Source organism: Rhopalosiphum padi, chromosome 1 (assembly GCF_020882245.1).
Source record: "Rhopalosiphum padi isolate XX-2018 chromosome 1, ASM2088224v1, whole genome shotgun sequence".
In the NCBI taxonomy this organism is placed as follows: Eukaryota; Metazoa; Arthropoda; class Insecta; order Hemiptera; family Aphididae; genus Rhopalosiphum; species Rhopalosiphum padi.
In genome coordinates, this window is record NC_083597.1 from 81,307,635 (window position 1) to 81,321,068 (window position 13,434).

The following is a 13,434-nucleotide window of genomic DNA, read 5'->3' on the forward strand; positions in this document are numbered from 1 at the left end:
GAACAATGTTGAATTCCAATCTCGCGACCCTAGCCCACGCAGTTACTTTTAACTTGGCGATTTCTTCTTCCGCCTTGTTAGGCAACGACGCCAGCTTGTTCGACACTACAATCGCATCTCGCTTTTCTCGCTCCACCTGTTTGGCCAGATGGTCCATGACGCCAATAAACGTGTCAACCGACTCGCGGTACAGCTCTATATCTGTTAAAAAAAAAAAAATGAAAATTACTTTTCGATTGCTTGACAGCCGTCCGTCCCTCAACGATTACCGCTCATGAATTCTGCGCATTGATCCCTCAGACCGGCCACCTTGTCCGCCAACACGGGTTCCATGACTCTAGCCTTACCCATGTCGTCGACGCAAACGACATCCGACACGGGTACGCTGTCAGCCATCCTCTCTGCAAAATATCACAATATGCATTTTTCACAACATGTCGGAAATTGAAGAGAGGCGTAAAATCTCGTTCATATTTCACAATACTTATATTATGACAATCTATACTATAAAAATATATTATAGGATATTTTTTTGATAAAAGGTGGTTAATTAATTTAACAGAAAATAATTCTATGAAGTTCAAAATAAATCAATATAATGCTTTAACTGATCGGCTGTTGATAGAGTGGTGGAGTGGTTATTATTAAGGCATTGTTTCTACCCGCAAAGGCCGTGGATTGGTAGAGCAGTACTCGCTATAACACTAAGTATTAAGTATCATATAATCATTATAATCTACTTCTGCACTATGCAGAGTATCAAATCTTGATTAATCAATTTTGGGATTACCCATCATCGGGTGATTTCAACAAACAAATAATCAATATAATTCGTTTAATCCAGTTTTAAATTACCATTCCGACACGGCGACACGTCAGAATTATCAACCCGAAAGGCGAAATATACAATAATAATGTATAATAAATAATAATACGATTATTATTATTTATTTTATCATCATTTTTATTCTTAAATATGAATAGGTGTACTAAAAAAAAATATTTTTTTATTATATTATTTATATTATTTTCTATGATATATAAATAATATAAATTGTATAGATATAAAATGTGCACATTCATCTGTTACAGTTCTTTAGTCAAGTATTTTAATTCTAGTCTTGTAAAATAGATTGAAATTACTTTTAAGAAAAAATATCTATAAATATTTTTAAATATTCTTATTTAGGTGTACAATTAAACAAATAAAATGAATTGTAATTAGTAATTGGTTATTTAAAATTTTGATGGCACATTTAAGTGTCATTATAACTTGTTATTACCTACCTAATTAGTAATTATATATATTGATACTGAAAAATAAAAAAAAATATAAACTTGGTTTATTTTATAATTCAAAAATACTTTAATGCTTTAATCAATTAAACAATTTGTGATTGTTAATAAAATGTAAAATATATAAATGTTTCAATATTTGATAATTTGATTTTTATTATAAATATAAAAGTTTAATATTTATCAAAAAACAATATCATGAAATTTATTTTCAAATACAAATACATCCAAGAGAGTAGGTATTTAAAATACTCGATTTAAAAATTATTCTAAATAGGTACGCGATAAAATAATATTTAAATATATTATAATATACTCACTGCAGATACATAATAAGACTATTTAAACTTTATTTGTTCATTATCTATCTAGTAGAATACGGGATATTATAATGAGTGTCTTTAAAGGACTATTAGACGTAGACACTTTTTACCTCTAGGGCTCTATAGTTTATTTTAGGAAAATTAATAGATTGGATGTAAATACGGATTATGTTATTGTAATTCGAGTAACGAATTAGTTAATATACCTATTACTCTGCAGTACCTTTCGACTGTACGTTGGTTCACAGATATCGCAAAAAAATGAAAAATTAGGGAGGTATACGGTGAACTGAGTCCCTGGTTATAATAGGTTTAGTTCCCAAAATAGCACATTTTCTTTCTCACTTTTACAGGCTTAGTACTATTTGTTATGTTAACACAGCTGGCGTGGTTAAAAATGTGCTTTTTTTGTTTTTAATATCTAATATAATTCACTACGTTGTAGTGTTGTACATAAAAATCACAATTAATTTAATATATAAATTCAAGTCAATTTTTTTTTATTTATTACTATTTATTGTTATTATGTACATGGTAAAAATTTATTTGATATGTTCTTAACGAATTCAAATCTTGAAATATTTTTATTTCATATTTCAACATTTCTTGTCTCAAAAAAAAATTTTTCTATTGTTATTTTTTTCATTTTAATTACCTTTTTGCTACGTATTTTTATATATGTAATATATTTAAGTAAGGCATACACCCATGTCCCCCAAAGCTACGCCACTGATTTATAGCAGATGCCATTATAATAATGAATTATCGGCTGAAATTTCCGACTGTATTATAACTGGTTAGGTAATCGCGTCTTAGCGTTTGCACTATTTGCAGTTTGGCGTTTGCAATCAATTGCTGACGGCAAACACAAACCGGCAACCGCAATAGTATGATTACATTTTAAAAGTCGCAAATACTTAAAAACAACTATGGCGTTGACGTAGGCAATTTGCTAATAATTTTGTTTCGACTATCGTCCACCAGTCCACCACTAAAATTTTCTTTGAATTACCTATTCGAATACTATCCGTCCATTGGATCTACGCATCTACGAATTGTTTTCGTTTCTTAGTTTGGAACTATTATTATACAAAATAATTCTAATTTGACGTTAGATAATTATTATTCTTGATTTATTAAAAATATAAAATGTCCATCTATAACTCTAATATTTAAATTAATAATAAATTACAATCTAAAAATACATAAATGTGTAGACTTGTCGCTTGTATATTGTAATAATATTTTATTTGCTATTCACAATATCGTGTAAATATTCAATATGTACATGTTATTACGGAAAATTTGTGCTCCAACACTTCCAACGATCTGGCAGGTATAGTGAAACGCGCGTATTTTGAATATTTTTGATACTGTTTTCGTTGTTATCTAACGCATGACGCACACCCGCGATAATACGACGGTTTTACACTTTACGTGCTTATTTGAAAACTCGACTCGGTTGGTGATAATTTTTTTTATAATATAAACGGTAACGATTGAAAAATAATGACAATGGCCAATGACCTTTTTAAAATATTTTAGGATTTCTACGCAATTACAAAATATGTAAATTAAATTGTGTTTGTGTCGATAAACACGCGGATGCCGTGGTAACGGTATCGCGCCACATTTGTATTTATACATCCTCTTTGTCACGGCCGTTTTTTCCAAGATCGCAGCAGTCTGATGCAATAACACAGCCTTAAATACATATAGTGAATTTTATCATCGACGTCAATATTTTGATAAATAATTTTTTGATACAGACTCGCTAGTCTTGTCCCTCAAAATCATTTTGAAATCCAAAATTCGAAAATAGATCGTGCACATTGCTCAGTTGTATTTGTGTTCGATAAACGTTACTAGATCATTACTAATCTATCACTGAACGAAAGCCTTAAGTGTTCAAAATGCCAAGAGGTACGTAAATCGTAATAGTTTCTTCGAAGGCGCTTTTCTTTTGTTCTGAGTCAATCTTAAGACAATGTGTTTAAAAACTAAAATATTTTTTGTTTAATTGGTTTTGTTTTTTTTTGTCTCTACAGGAAAATGGACTAATCACAAGGGAAGGAGTCGCAGGTTTACAAACCCCGAAGAATTAGAAGAACAGAGAAAACGTGAAGAACAGGAAAGAAGGTGGAAGAAAAATAACAGAGGTGATGATGAATCATCAAGTGAAGAAGAAAAACCCGTGACCAAAGGAGACAAAAGCAATAGTGAGGATGAATCGGAGAGTGAAAGCGAATCTGAAGAAGAATCCGACGATGTAATTATAATTTTTATTATAAAAGGTACTATGGTTAGGCAAATTTAAATTTTTTGTTTTTGGCCAGAATAAAAAAGGTGTTGCTGGTCTGATACAAATCGAAAATCCAAATAGGAGACAGTTAAAAGCAAAGAAATTAGCTACGCTTAACGAAACCTTAGATACAGCAGAACCAGCTCAGTTATCTAGGCGTGAAAGGTTGATAATGTTTATATTTATTGTTTTTAAATATAATTTACATAATATATGTTTGATATTACAGAGAAGAAGTTGAAAGACAACGGAAAAAACTGCATTATCAAAAGCTGCAAGCTGAAGGTAAAACAGATGAAGCAAGAGCAGATTTAGCTAGATTAGCAATCATAAAACAACAACGTGCAGAAGCTGCAAAAAAGAGGGAGGATGAGAAAAAAGGTAAGTTTTTCTTTAGTTATTATTTTTCATATTGAATATGTCTGAATTGATATTTACAAAACAATACAGTATATACTAGACTATACTCTGTCCAGTGAAAGAATGCCCCGATTCTGTACGACCCCCCATATCACCCTATCAAAACCAGTTCGCCTATGGCAGGGTGTCACTTGGGAATGCGCCAAAAAATTGATTTTAGTTGGTCTGCGGCGTGTTCTTTTGCTTAATTATTCTTTTACACTTTTTATATTATTATTTTTTTTTATAGAAAAAGAGATGGCCAAGATTCAAAAATCAGCCGAGATGCAAAAAGCACTTGGAAAATAAAAAAAATTAAATTACGGACTGATATGTAATGTAAGAATTAAATTACAATTATGTTCAATTATTATGTTAGGCAGCCATTTTCAATATGCTACTATAATATATGCTTTAATTTATAGTAGTTATTATAATTATCATGATTTACAGACATTCATCTAAATTAAATACCTATCAAATATTGTTTACATTATTTTAAAGTTTATTTTTCTTTTTTTGTAACAATAAATCTCATTTAAATAATATCCAAATGATTAATTTTAACTATTTCACAGAATACAGTTTATAAAAATTATCATATATCATTTATTTATATATGTATATTATATATTAAACTTTTGTTTATCCATTTTCTATTGTGTGTTAAATTAAGTTTCAAACAAGTTATAATCTATAATAGTTATAATTTATTTTTATACCATTGAAATAAGTAAGTACCTTCGAACGTAAATGTTACTAGAATCTGTTCAAACAACATAAAAATGAATAATCTAATAGATAAGAGTAGAGTTTTAATAATTATATCAAATAAAAATATTTGATTAATTCAAAATGTATTGCAATGTCCTTGTATGGAGATTAAATAATATCTTGATTAATGATTTATCTTAGAAGTTAGAATAATTAAACAAATATTTCATGATATAAAAAAAATCCAATATTTTAGAACTTACTTTATTAACAACCATATTTGAAAAATGTAGTAATTTACATATAACATATATAAATATAATTATGTATAACAATAATAAAATTAAGGGCTTAAGACAATAATAAACATAATAACCGTGAAACAACATAAACATTTATACTGTTTCCTAGAAGTTGGTATGCCTTTTTATTGCTGACTGGAAAATCGGATACAGGAAAACACATAAACTTTGCAATTTCTGCGGGTGTAAAAAATCTTAATTTTAAACTTTTCAGCACCTCTAAATTACTGTCGTTGTCCTTAATAATTTCTTTAATATTTTCTTCACATAAACTGGAATAAACGGAACCTGTTCCGCATAAATATGAACTGTATGAACGAGTGAAGCAACATGACCTCTTACTGTGTTTGGTAACAATGTCCAAAGCTTTGCCGCCTTTCAATAGTTGCTTGTCATTTATCAAATATTCATCTAATTCTGTGTCGGATATACTCAATACATCTGAAACTTGTTTAACGCGACTGCACAATTTATTGTCCCAATTATTTTCAGTTATCTATTTAAAAAAAAAAGTTGAATATTAATTAAATATTTTTATAATCATTAAAATTGAGTAAAATACTTTTACAATGTTTCAAATTTTATTTACAGTATAATAGTTAGTTGATTCAAATGAAAACTGTTAGGGAATACATCCAATTAATTTAAATTTGAATTTTTTTAAATCAACTATAAATAAGCTTGTCTAAACTTCAGATAAACAATATTAAGCTGTAGATTTACAGCTTATAATTACTAAATAATGTAATGTGCAACATTTAAAAATAATTTGGTAAGTATGAAGAAATCTTACAATGTGTTGGTAAACTATGAAGAAAATAAAATGTTTGTGACTTGACTAGCTGATTATTTATAAGAACAGTTTGCATCTATAAACATTACCAGGTCATTGGATATTAACTTGTATCAATATGACTGTAATAAGTAATTATATTTTTAATACTAGTATGAACAATTAAAAATAATATGTTCAAAAATTATCAGTGATACATATCTAACAGTTTCCTATGACTGGTGTATTTGCCAAGTATATGAATAATTAAATGGGCAAGTAATTGTATATAGTATGCTGAAGAATGGTATGCTTATTAGTATATTGGCCGTTTCATTGACTTGCATCATATTTAGTGTCTATCATCTGTATCAATGATCAAAAATAGTGCAAAGATACTTACTGATGGCTTGGTAAGTATTACCAGTATTAAATATTTGGTTAAGTATACCAGTCGTTAGAATATGGTTTAAAGATCAATAAATTTAATTTTCTTCAAAAATTATTAAATGGACACATATTGCTAATATTAGTATAGGGATAAGCAATTAGCAAGATTATAAAATAGATTTTGTTAGGTTGATTTCTAAGAAACTTACGATATCATTTTGTAAGGGTATTGCAAAATCTAATGGCTTCTTCTTGGCTAATAAATAATACCTCAATCTTGAATTGCATATGCCAAAGTGTACAGGACTTAGAAGAAATTCTTTAAATGTAAAACCCGACTGACTTAAAGCAGAAATTAATTTATCTCTAGCCAAAGAACTTTCAAATCCTTTAACATTTTCCACTAAAATATATTTAAGTGATTTTGATTTAGGAATTATATTTTCAATAATGTGCAGTAGTGGCTTTGTTCTTTCATCATTAATATCCTTGACAAGACCATTTCTAAAAATTAAATAAAAAAAGGAAAAATATTTTATTTTTTAAGTAGGTGTGTATTAACAATAATGAATAAAAAAGCTTACCTTGTGAAAGGTTGACATGGTGGGCTCATCAATAATATATCTGGACAATATGCATCAAACTGTTCTGGACTAAGTGAAAGGATATTCAAATCTCTGAGGTTAGTCGACGGAAAAAAATGTCTGTACACTGCATTTGCTACTGTATTTATATCTACAGCTAGGACAACTTCAAAATCTTTCAAATTGCATTCTGAAAAAAATTTACATTTATAACCCTCCATCACGATTATCTAAGAATTAACATGTAATCTTATGTATTTAAAAATGTCTCATATACTATGTACAATATTGTTGCTATACCTTTTAGGGCGAAATGCATTCCACCGATACCGCTGAAAAATTCGATAACTCTCATACTTAGAATTCGAAAATCATTTGTTATAAAAATGTATTTGAAAGAATATAATTTAATATAAATTAAATAGAATAAATTTCATTTAAACGACAAATAACAATGCAAATAAATATTGTTAAATAACCTGAATATTATGAACTAATATAATAATAATTATTAATTAGTATTAATTTTGAATTGATATTTATATTTCAATATTCAACTATTTAAACTTCAATAATTTGTAAATATTATTCTTGATAAGGAAACAACGTGGTCGATAAGAAAAATGGCATTGTGACCAACTACAATCGACAGTATGAATCTCCAACGCATACATTTTGGCGCGTTATCGTTTTTAAATTATTAATCATTTTCTATTCCAATGAGTGGGTTGACCGTAGCATACCTATATTGACTATATTATAGTTAATTTGAAACAGAAAACAGAAACCAAACATTTCCAAACGAACATTTATGATTCTCATCATCCGTCTCAAGTGTATTACAATAATTAATTAATTTATTCTTATGGCGTGTATAATGATTAATAGACGTGTAGACATATTATATTATTTATATTATTATAATAAACAGTAGGTAAATAATTGGTAATAATAAAACAGAAATACAAAAATACAATTCAATGAAAACCATAAAATAACTCAGTAACATAATAACAAATCAGAAGAATTTGGACATAGAAGACAAGGTAACAACATAAAGTTATGGTATAGTTAATGATTTAGGATCGAGATTTTTGTTAATCACTTGTTAACGACACTTAAGGGTATACCGGAAAAGTCTTCTAAGCTTCCGTTGTATTTTATATTTGGGAATTCGATGATAACACAAAATAGTTTTTGGTTAAGGTGGCCGTAATCGTGGTTTGGTGTTGGGAGACTATTCCACATGTGAGTAGTGCGTATATTAAGTTACCACATCTGCCGCGAAATGTCCGGATTCGAATTAATGTTGACTGGTTTGGTGAGACTCACCTGTATATCCTCGCATTCGATTGTATTGTAAATTTGTAAGCTAATAATATATGTTATCAATAAACGATTGCAGTAGCCAGCAGTCGCGGAGTAGTTACATTAGTTACATCCGCACAGATCCTCCACTGCAGCTGTCGGTTAAAAAAAAAGTCTGCTAAATTTGATTTATGTATTATGTATATGTGATATATCTGTGTATATAGTATATGTATAAGTGTGTATATACTATATAGATTATTAAACAGTAGGTTATATTTTGGTTGTGAGTTTAGACGTTTGGCAGAAAATTTGTGTTATTTATAGTGGTGAGTTGCGTTACAAATAATTATCAACATGCGTTTTTGACCCATAAAGATTGCTTTTACAATAATTGGCAACAAATGTCAACAATCTATAATTTTATAAGTAGTATGTATAAACAATTTTGCAATAAACGTATAATATTTGTATATAGATTTATAATTACAATCTTAGGCGTAACTAGGGGGGAGGGGGGCTTGGGTGGGCTTCAGCTCCCCCCCGGAATTTTCGGGTAGATGTATGTGCTTATAAAGATATTAGTAGGTATTAACTTTATTTTTGCCTACAATAAAAAAAAAAATATAATGTTTCATATAAACGAATAATCATTCAAGTCAGTTATAAACACCAATAAAACACTAAATAATAGGTAATCTAATTAAAAAAAATTTGCTATAAAATATTTTTAGGAATCTAGCCCCTCCTAAATTAAAAGACCAGTTACACCTATGATTACAATTTTTTTTTTTATTATTAGCTAAAATAAACATTCGGTAATTATTAATGAGCCTTAATAAGTCCATAAACAGCAGTGCAGCAGTACTTCCTGTTGCCTCTTGCAGAAGTAAACTTCCTTTAATTCGATAAAACTAGTAAGCGATATATTATGTTTAGTATGGTCTTGACTTAGATTCAAAAAATAGCAATGCTTATGGGTTGAAACATTATCCCCATTTTGCATGAGCTTGGTTCATAACAGTCCCTATTTTTTGTAAATTTTGCTATTACATGCTTTACCTTTTTTTTAGCATATCTAGATAAACATCTTTTAAGGGTTGTAACTATAGTAAACATTATTTTTTTTTCGTCTATTTTTCATTTGCTACTGCACACTGTGTGTACTACTATATGCAAAAATAGGAACTGGTTCATAATATATAGTTCATAGATTAAGCGTTCATATTTAAATTGTGTATTCACGTTGGTTTTTGGATTTTATAATCACCAGCAAGAGTAATTTAAGATAACCAGTTGCATTTGCACATTTTTTGTGACGCACGGATAACAGGGTGATGGTTAATCGCGTTTATATTGTATAGTCAAATGCAGTGCTATAGTCCTAAAAAAGGCAGAAGGTGTACTATGAGTTATACTATTAAACATTTATACTATCATTAGGTATCGTGTCTTAAACTCTTAAAGTAGCAAAAACACATAATCGTCTAACCGAATACTTTGGTGGAGGGTAAATAACACAACACACATACATTTGTACAAATTAAAATTAAAACTAAACAATTTTTTTATTAAAGTATTTTACTAAAATATTTTATTGAAAAATATTCCATAAATGTTGTCGGGATCCCGATTTTGTTAAATCATTTCTTCTCAATGTTTATTGGTTGTCATCAGCTGATCGATAGTCTTTTAGCCACGACCTCACGTACATTTCTGAGTTGAACACATCAATAGGTGGTTCGTTACTTTTAATAAACATTAAACTTGATACGTTTGAAATTAAAAGTGATGCCCTCAAATGTGTAATAATATTATTCATAAGGCTGAAACCTCTTTCGCACTCAGCTGTCGAACATGGTAATGGTGCGATTGTATTTAAAATAGGTTTAAAATTATCTGGTATAATAATAATAATCTAATGGTTTTATTCTTTATATTATTTGGTGATTTCACTACAACAGCTAGAGTATACGACCTTAATCAGAAGGTATACGGAGTTCATTAGAAATAACCAGAAGGTATACAGCGTATATATCGCCGTATACCCACTACAGCACTGGTCAAATGTCATGTATGTACATTCAAAACTATAGAATTGAAATTAAAACTGGATTATGTAATGCTCTTCTTTCCATAACTCAAATTGATTACAAAATAATGTCGTTGTAGTGTCACCTTCAAGATAATAATTTTTTCGTTGTTAACCTCGTTATTTTTTACAATGTCATTTTTTACCAGATTTTTTTTACTGTCCTTATTTACTGATGACCGGTTATACGTTCAAAAAATATTTTTTGAAGTATTTAATAATTTTTATTTATTTTTAGAACTTGATTAATACAATTTTTCAAGCAGATATTTTACTTGAGATTTAATAATTTGTTTGTTCGATAAATAAAAATTCCAGAGAAGGCAATTTCAAATCATTATTGTTATAGTATAGCAGGGGTGGCTTTAGTTCTTTTCCGGGGGGGGGACAATATTTTTTGGTATATATATATTTAAACTATAATAAAATTAGTCAGCGAGTGTTTATATAATATATCAAAAATTAGTGTATTAAGTTATTATTTAGAGTAAAAATTAACACTATACCCCGTATTTACTATTTATATAATAAGTAAAAAAAAATATTTAAATATTAATATTAATGAAATAAAAAATTTGTATATATAACCTTGACTATTGACCATTATATATTTTTGGAGAGATAAAATTCTCAAATAAAACGATTAAGAATTGTTATATTACTTATGTAGTTTTGAATGTCATAAGATTTATATTATATATTTAAATTACCTTAATTTTTGTTACTTATTATATAAAATCTAAATTTCTATTTTTCATACTAGAAAATCGATTAAATATTTGATAAAATAAAGAGTAAGATGTCTTGTGGAGGCATGGTCCCTATGCTCCTCTCCCCTAAAAGCCGACTTGTAGTACCTATAGTCAACAGTCGTATAGATGAGAAAAGGAAGCTTTTTTGTTTGTGAAAATCGCACAAAAAAAATCGTTAGAACTTACGCCATTGTAATAACATATTATAATATGTAATAGGCAACCATAATAACAAAATTATATTGTACAAAATATCGTCGTGTTACGAGTTTTGTAAAATTATTGTACCAATCGAATGGTATTATGTTTGATTTGAAACGATTTAATTATGTCCTCTCGAGCAATTCTATAAGCAACTAATCTTAGATTTAAAGCTCTTGTATACCTATACATATTTTAATATATTACTTATATGCTTTATGAAGACTGTGAAGAATACCACCGTAGATAAAATATAATATTTATCAGCTGTTGGCGAGGGATGTTTTGTGTCATTGACAGGGTTTTTTTGACGCGTTTATTATCATATCGATATACATAAACACATTATTATTGTATTAGAAATACCTCAATCATTAAATCTTTTTGTATGAATGCAGTTCACGGTTATCTACATAACCGTGATGCAGTTGCAAGCAAGTGTATTGAACACGTTTTTAATATAATGCATAGGTATAGCGATAGGGTAACTTACCCACGTTAATAATAATATTACGCAATAGGTACGTAATTATATTATATAGGTATCTATGTCGTATGTACGTGTATAGTAAGTTTGCTTCGGAATGCACATCGTAACCGGTTCTTTATACAACTTTGTAAAATGCAGTATAGGTAATATCTGATAGTCTTGGAGGAGATACTAGATTTTTTCTACCACACCGCAAATGGACTGATACACGCACACATTTATAGTGACTAAAATTAGAACGATTTTATTAACGTCAAAATGTTAAAAAAATTGTCGTTATACCTATGTCACATTATTACATTAATCGAATTTAGTTTCGGAGCGGAGTGAACATATTATTGGTACTCTGTTCAGTGAAAAAACATACCACGGCCGGGTTAATATCCGTTTTTTGCCCATCCCCATGCACCAGCTTACCATAGTGGAACCGGTCTTGATGGCATAATGCTATGTGGATACTCAGAATATTTTGCTTGACAGAGTATAGAAAAAGTTCTATTGTGAACCATATTTTACAATTATGTGTTTTTTTTCAATTAGTTGAATTTTCAACTATATGTAGGTAGTTTCTGATAGAAAATTACTTATTGTAGTAAAAAGTAAAAAAATTCCAAGTAAATTTCATACTAATCGGGAAAAACAAAAAATAAGCATGGAAAACCACGAGTATTAGCACCAATTTTTGAGCATATTTATTTTGTTTTATGTTGTATCTAATTAAAAAATGAATAATTTTTAAAACTTCAAATTTTCACAAAATATTTTTATTAAAATGTTCTTAAAGCTTAAACATAATATAATTTCATATTTATTTTGATTTTTGATATTATTTATAGACATTTAAAATATTTCCATTTTTATTTTTTTTTCTATTTTGATAAAATTATGTTTGTGACCGATAATTTAATGAAAAGTTTATCATGAGTTTATCTTACAATAATCAAAAAATATCGAAAGTACATAGTCACGTTTATTTTTACAAGCGTTTAAAGTTTAAATTTTTACAAAATTCGTTTGAATCTAGAAAATCTGCAAATGTTTTTTTACCTAGTTAATAATTCATCCAATATTTCATTTTGATGCCTACATTTTGAAAATTCTATAAATGATTCATCATAATTCATAAGTTTATAATCTCCTCACGTCTCAACTGGATAGGCTATACTAACACATTATATAGGTACATTATTGCACATTGATACATTGCTATATTGGCGTATAATTTTATTTTATTAGGTACAATTGTCAATCGTATTCATACATAATATGAATTATGGTATAATACTATAATATATATAATGGCCACACACATTAACATCATACATCTTACCCATACAAATTAATATTTATCTAGTCTATCGTTCATTATATTATGTTAATGTAAAACGTTAACAAATAGAAAATTGCAATTATATTATAATTTACAGATCATTGATCATCACTACTACACTCAAGAGATTATTCCACCCTTTGATAGTATTATTTTAGTACCTAATTATTTTTTTACAA

General features: G+C 28.3%; 3 protein-coding genes across 4 annotated transcripts in view; 1 reads left to right on the plus strand and 2 right to left on the minus strand.

Moving 5' to 3' along the window:
• Nucleotides 1–3,190, minus strand: part of LOC132929951 (intraflagellar transport protein 20 homolog) — a 3,432-nt gene extending 242 nt beyond the window's left edge. The window contains exons 1-3 of one of the 2 annotated variants that reach the window (XM_060995616.1): nt 2,918–3,190; nt 270–401; nt 47–201 (exon numbers count right to left, since the gene is read on the minus strand). In XM_060995616.1, coding sequence (XP_060851599.1) covers nt 47–201; nt 270–396 — 282 coding nt within the window. In that variant the 5' untranslated portion in view covers nt 397–401; nt 2,918–3,190. Of the gene's footprint in view, nt 1–46; nt 202–269; nt 402–2,907 lie in introns of both variants that reach the window. The other variant, XM_060995607.1, reaches the window with a different exon arrangement.
• A 177-nt stretch (nt 3,191–3,367) lies between these two features.
• LOC132929944 (28 kDa heat- and acid-stable phosphoprotein-like) lies at nt 3,368–4,972 on the plus strand. The gene is made up of 5 exons (XM_060995593.1): nt 3,368–3,542; nt 3,668–3,888; nt 3,956–4,086; nt 4,151–4,302; nt 4,571–4,972. Exons 1-5 carry the CDS (start codon nt 3,533–3,535, stop codon nt 4,627–4,629), a joined length of 573 nt encoding a protein of 190 aa, XP_060851576.1. The 5' UTR covers nt 3,368–3,532; the 3' UTR covers nt 4,630–4,972.
• Nucleotides 4,973–5,282: 310 nt separating this feature from the next.
• Nucleotides 5,283–7,643, minus strand: LOC132929935 (tRNA (cytosine(38)-C(5))-methyltransferase). The gene is made up of 4 exons (XM_060995583.1): nt 7,383–7,643; nt 7,083–7,272; nt 6,708–7,002; nt 5,283–5,832 (listed from the first exon to the last, which is right to left on the minus strand). The coding sequence occupies exons 1-4, from the start codon at nt 7,435–7,437 to the stop codon at nt 5,386–5,388; spliced, it is 987 nt and encodes a 328-aa protein (XP_060851566.1). The 5' UTR covers nt 7,438–7,643; the 3' UTR covers nt 5,283–5,385.
• Between the last annotated feature and the right edge of the window lie 5,791 nt (nt 7,644–13,434).

Coding starts and splice junctions, on each gene's coding strand:
- LOC132929944 (XM_060995593.1), top strand. Junction 3,889..3,955: donor CTGAAGAAGAATCCGACGAT/GTAATTATAATT, acceptor GTTTTTGGCCAG/AATAAAAAAGGTGTTGCTGG. Junction 4,087..4,150: donor CAGTTATCTAGGCGTGAAAG/GTTGATAATGTT, acceptor TTGATATTACAG/AGAAGAAGTTGAAAGACAAC.
- LOC132929935 (XM_060995583.1), bottom strand. CDS start 7,437: ATGAGAGTTATCGAATTTTTCAGCGGTATCGGTGGAATGCATTTCGCC. Junction 7,273..7,382: donor AATGCATTTCGCCCTAAAAG/GTATAGCAACAA, acceptor AATTTTTTTCAG/AATGCAATTTGAAAGATTTT. Junction 7,003..7,082: donor CCATGTCAACCTTTCACAAG/GTAAGCTTTTTT, acceptor TTTAATTTTTAG/AAATGGTCTTGTCAAGGATA.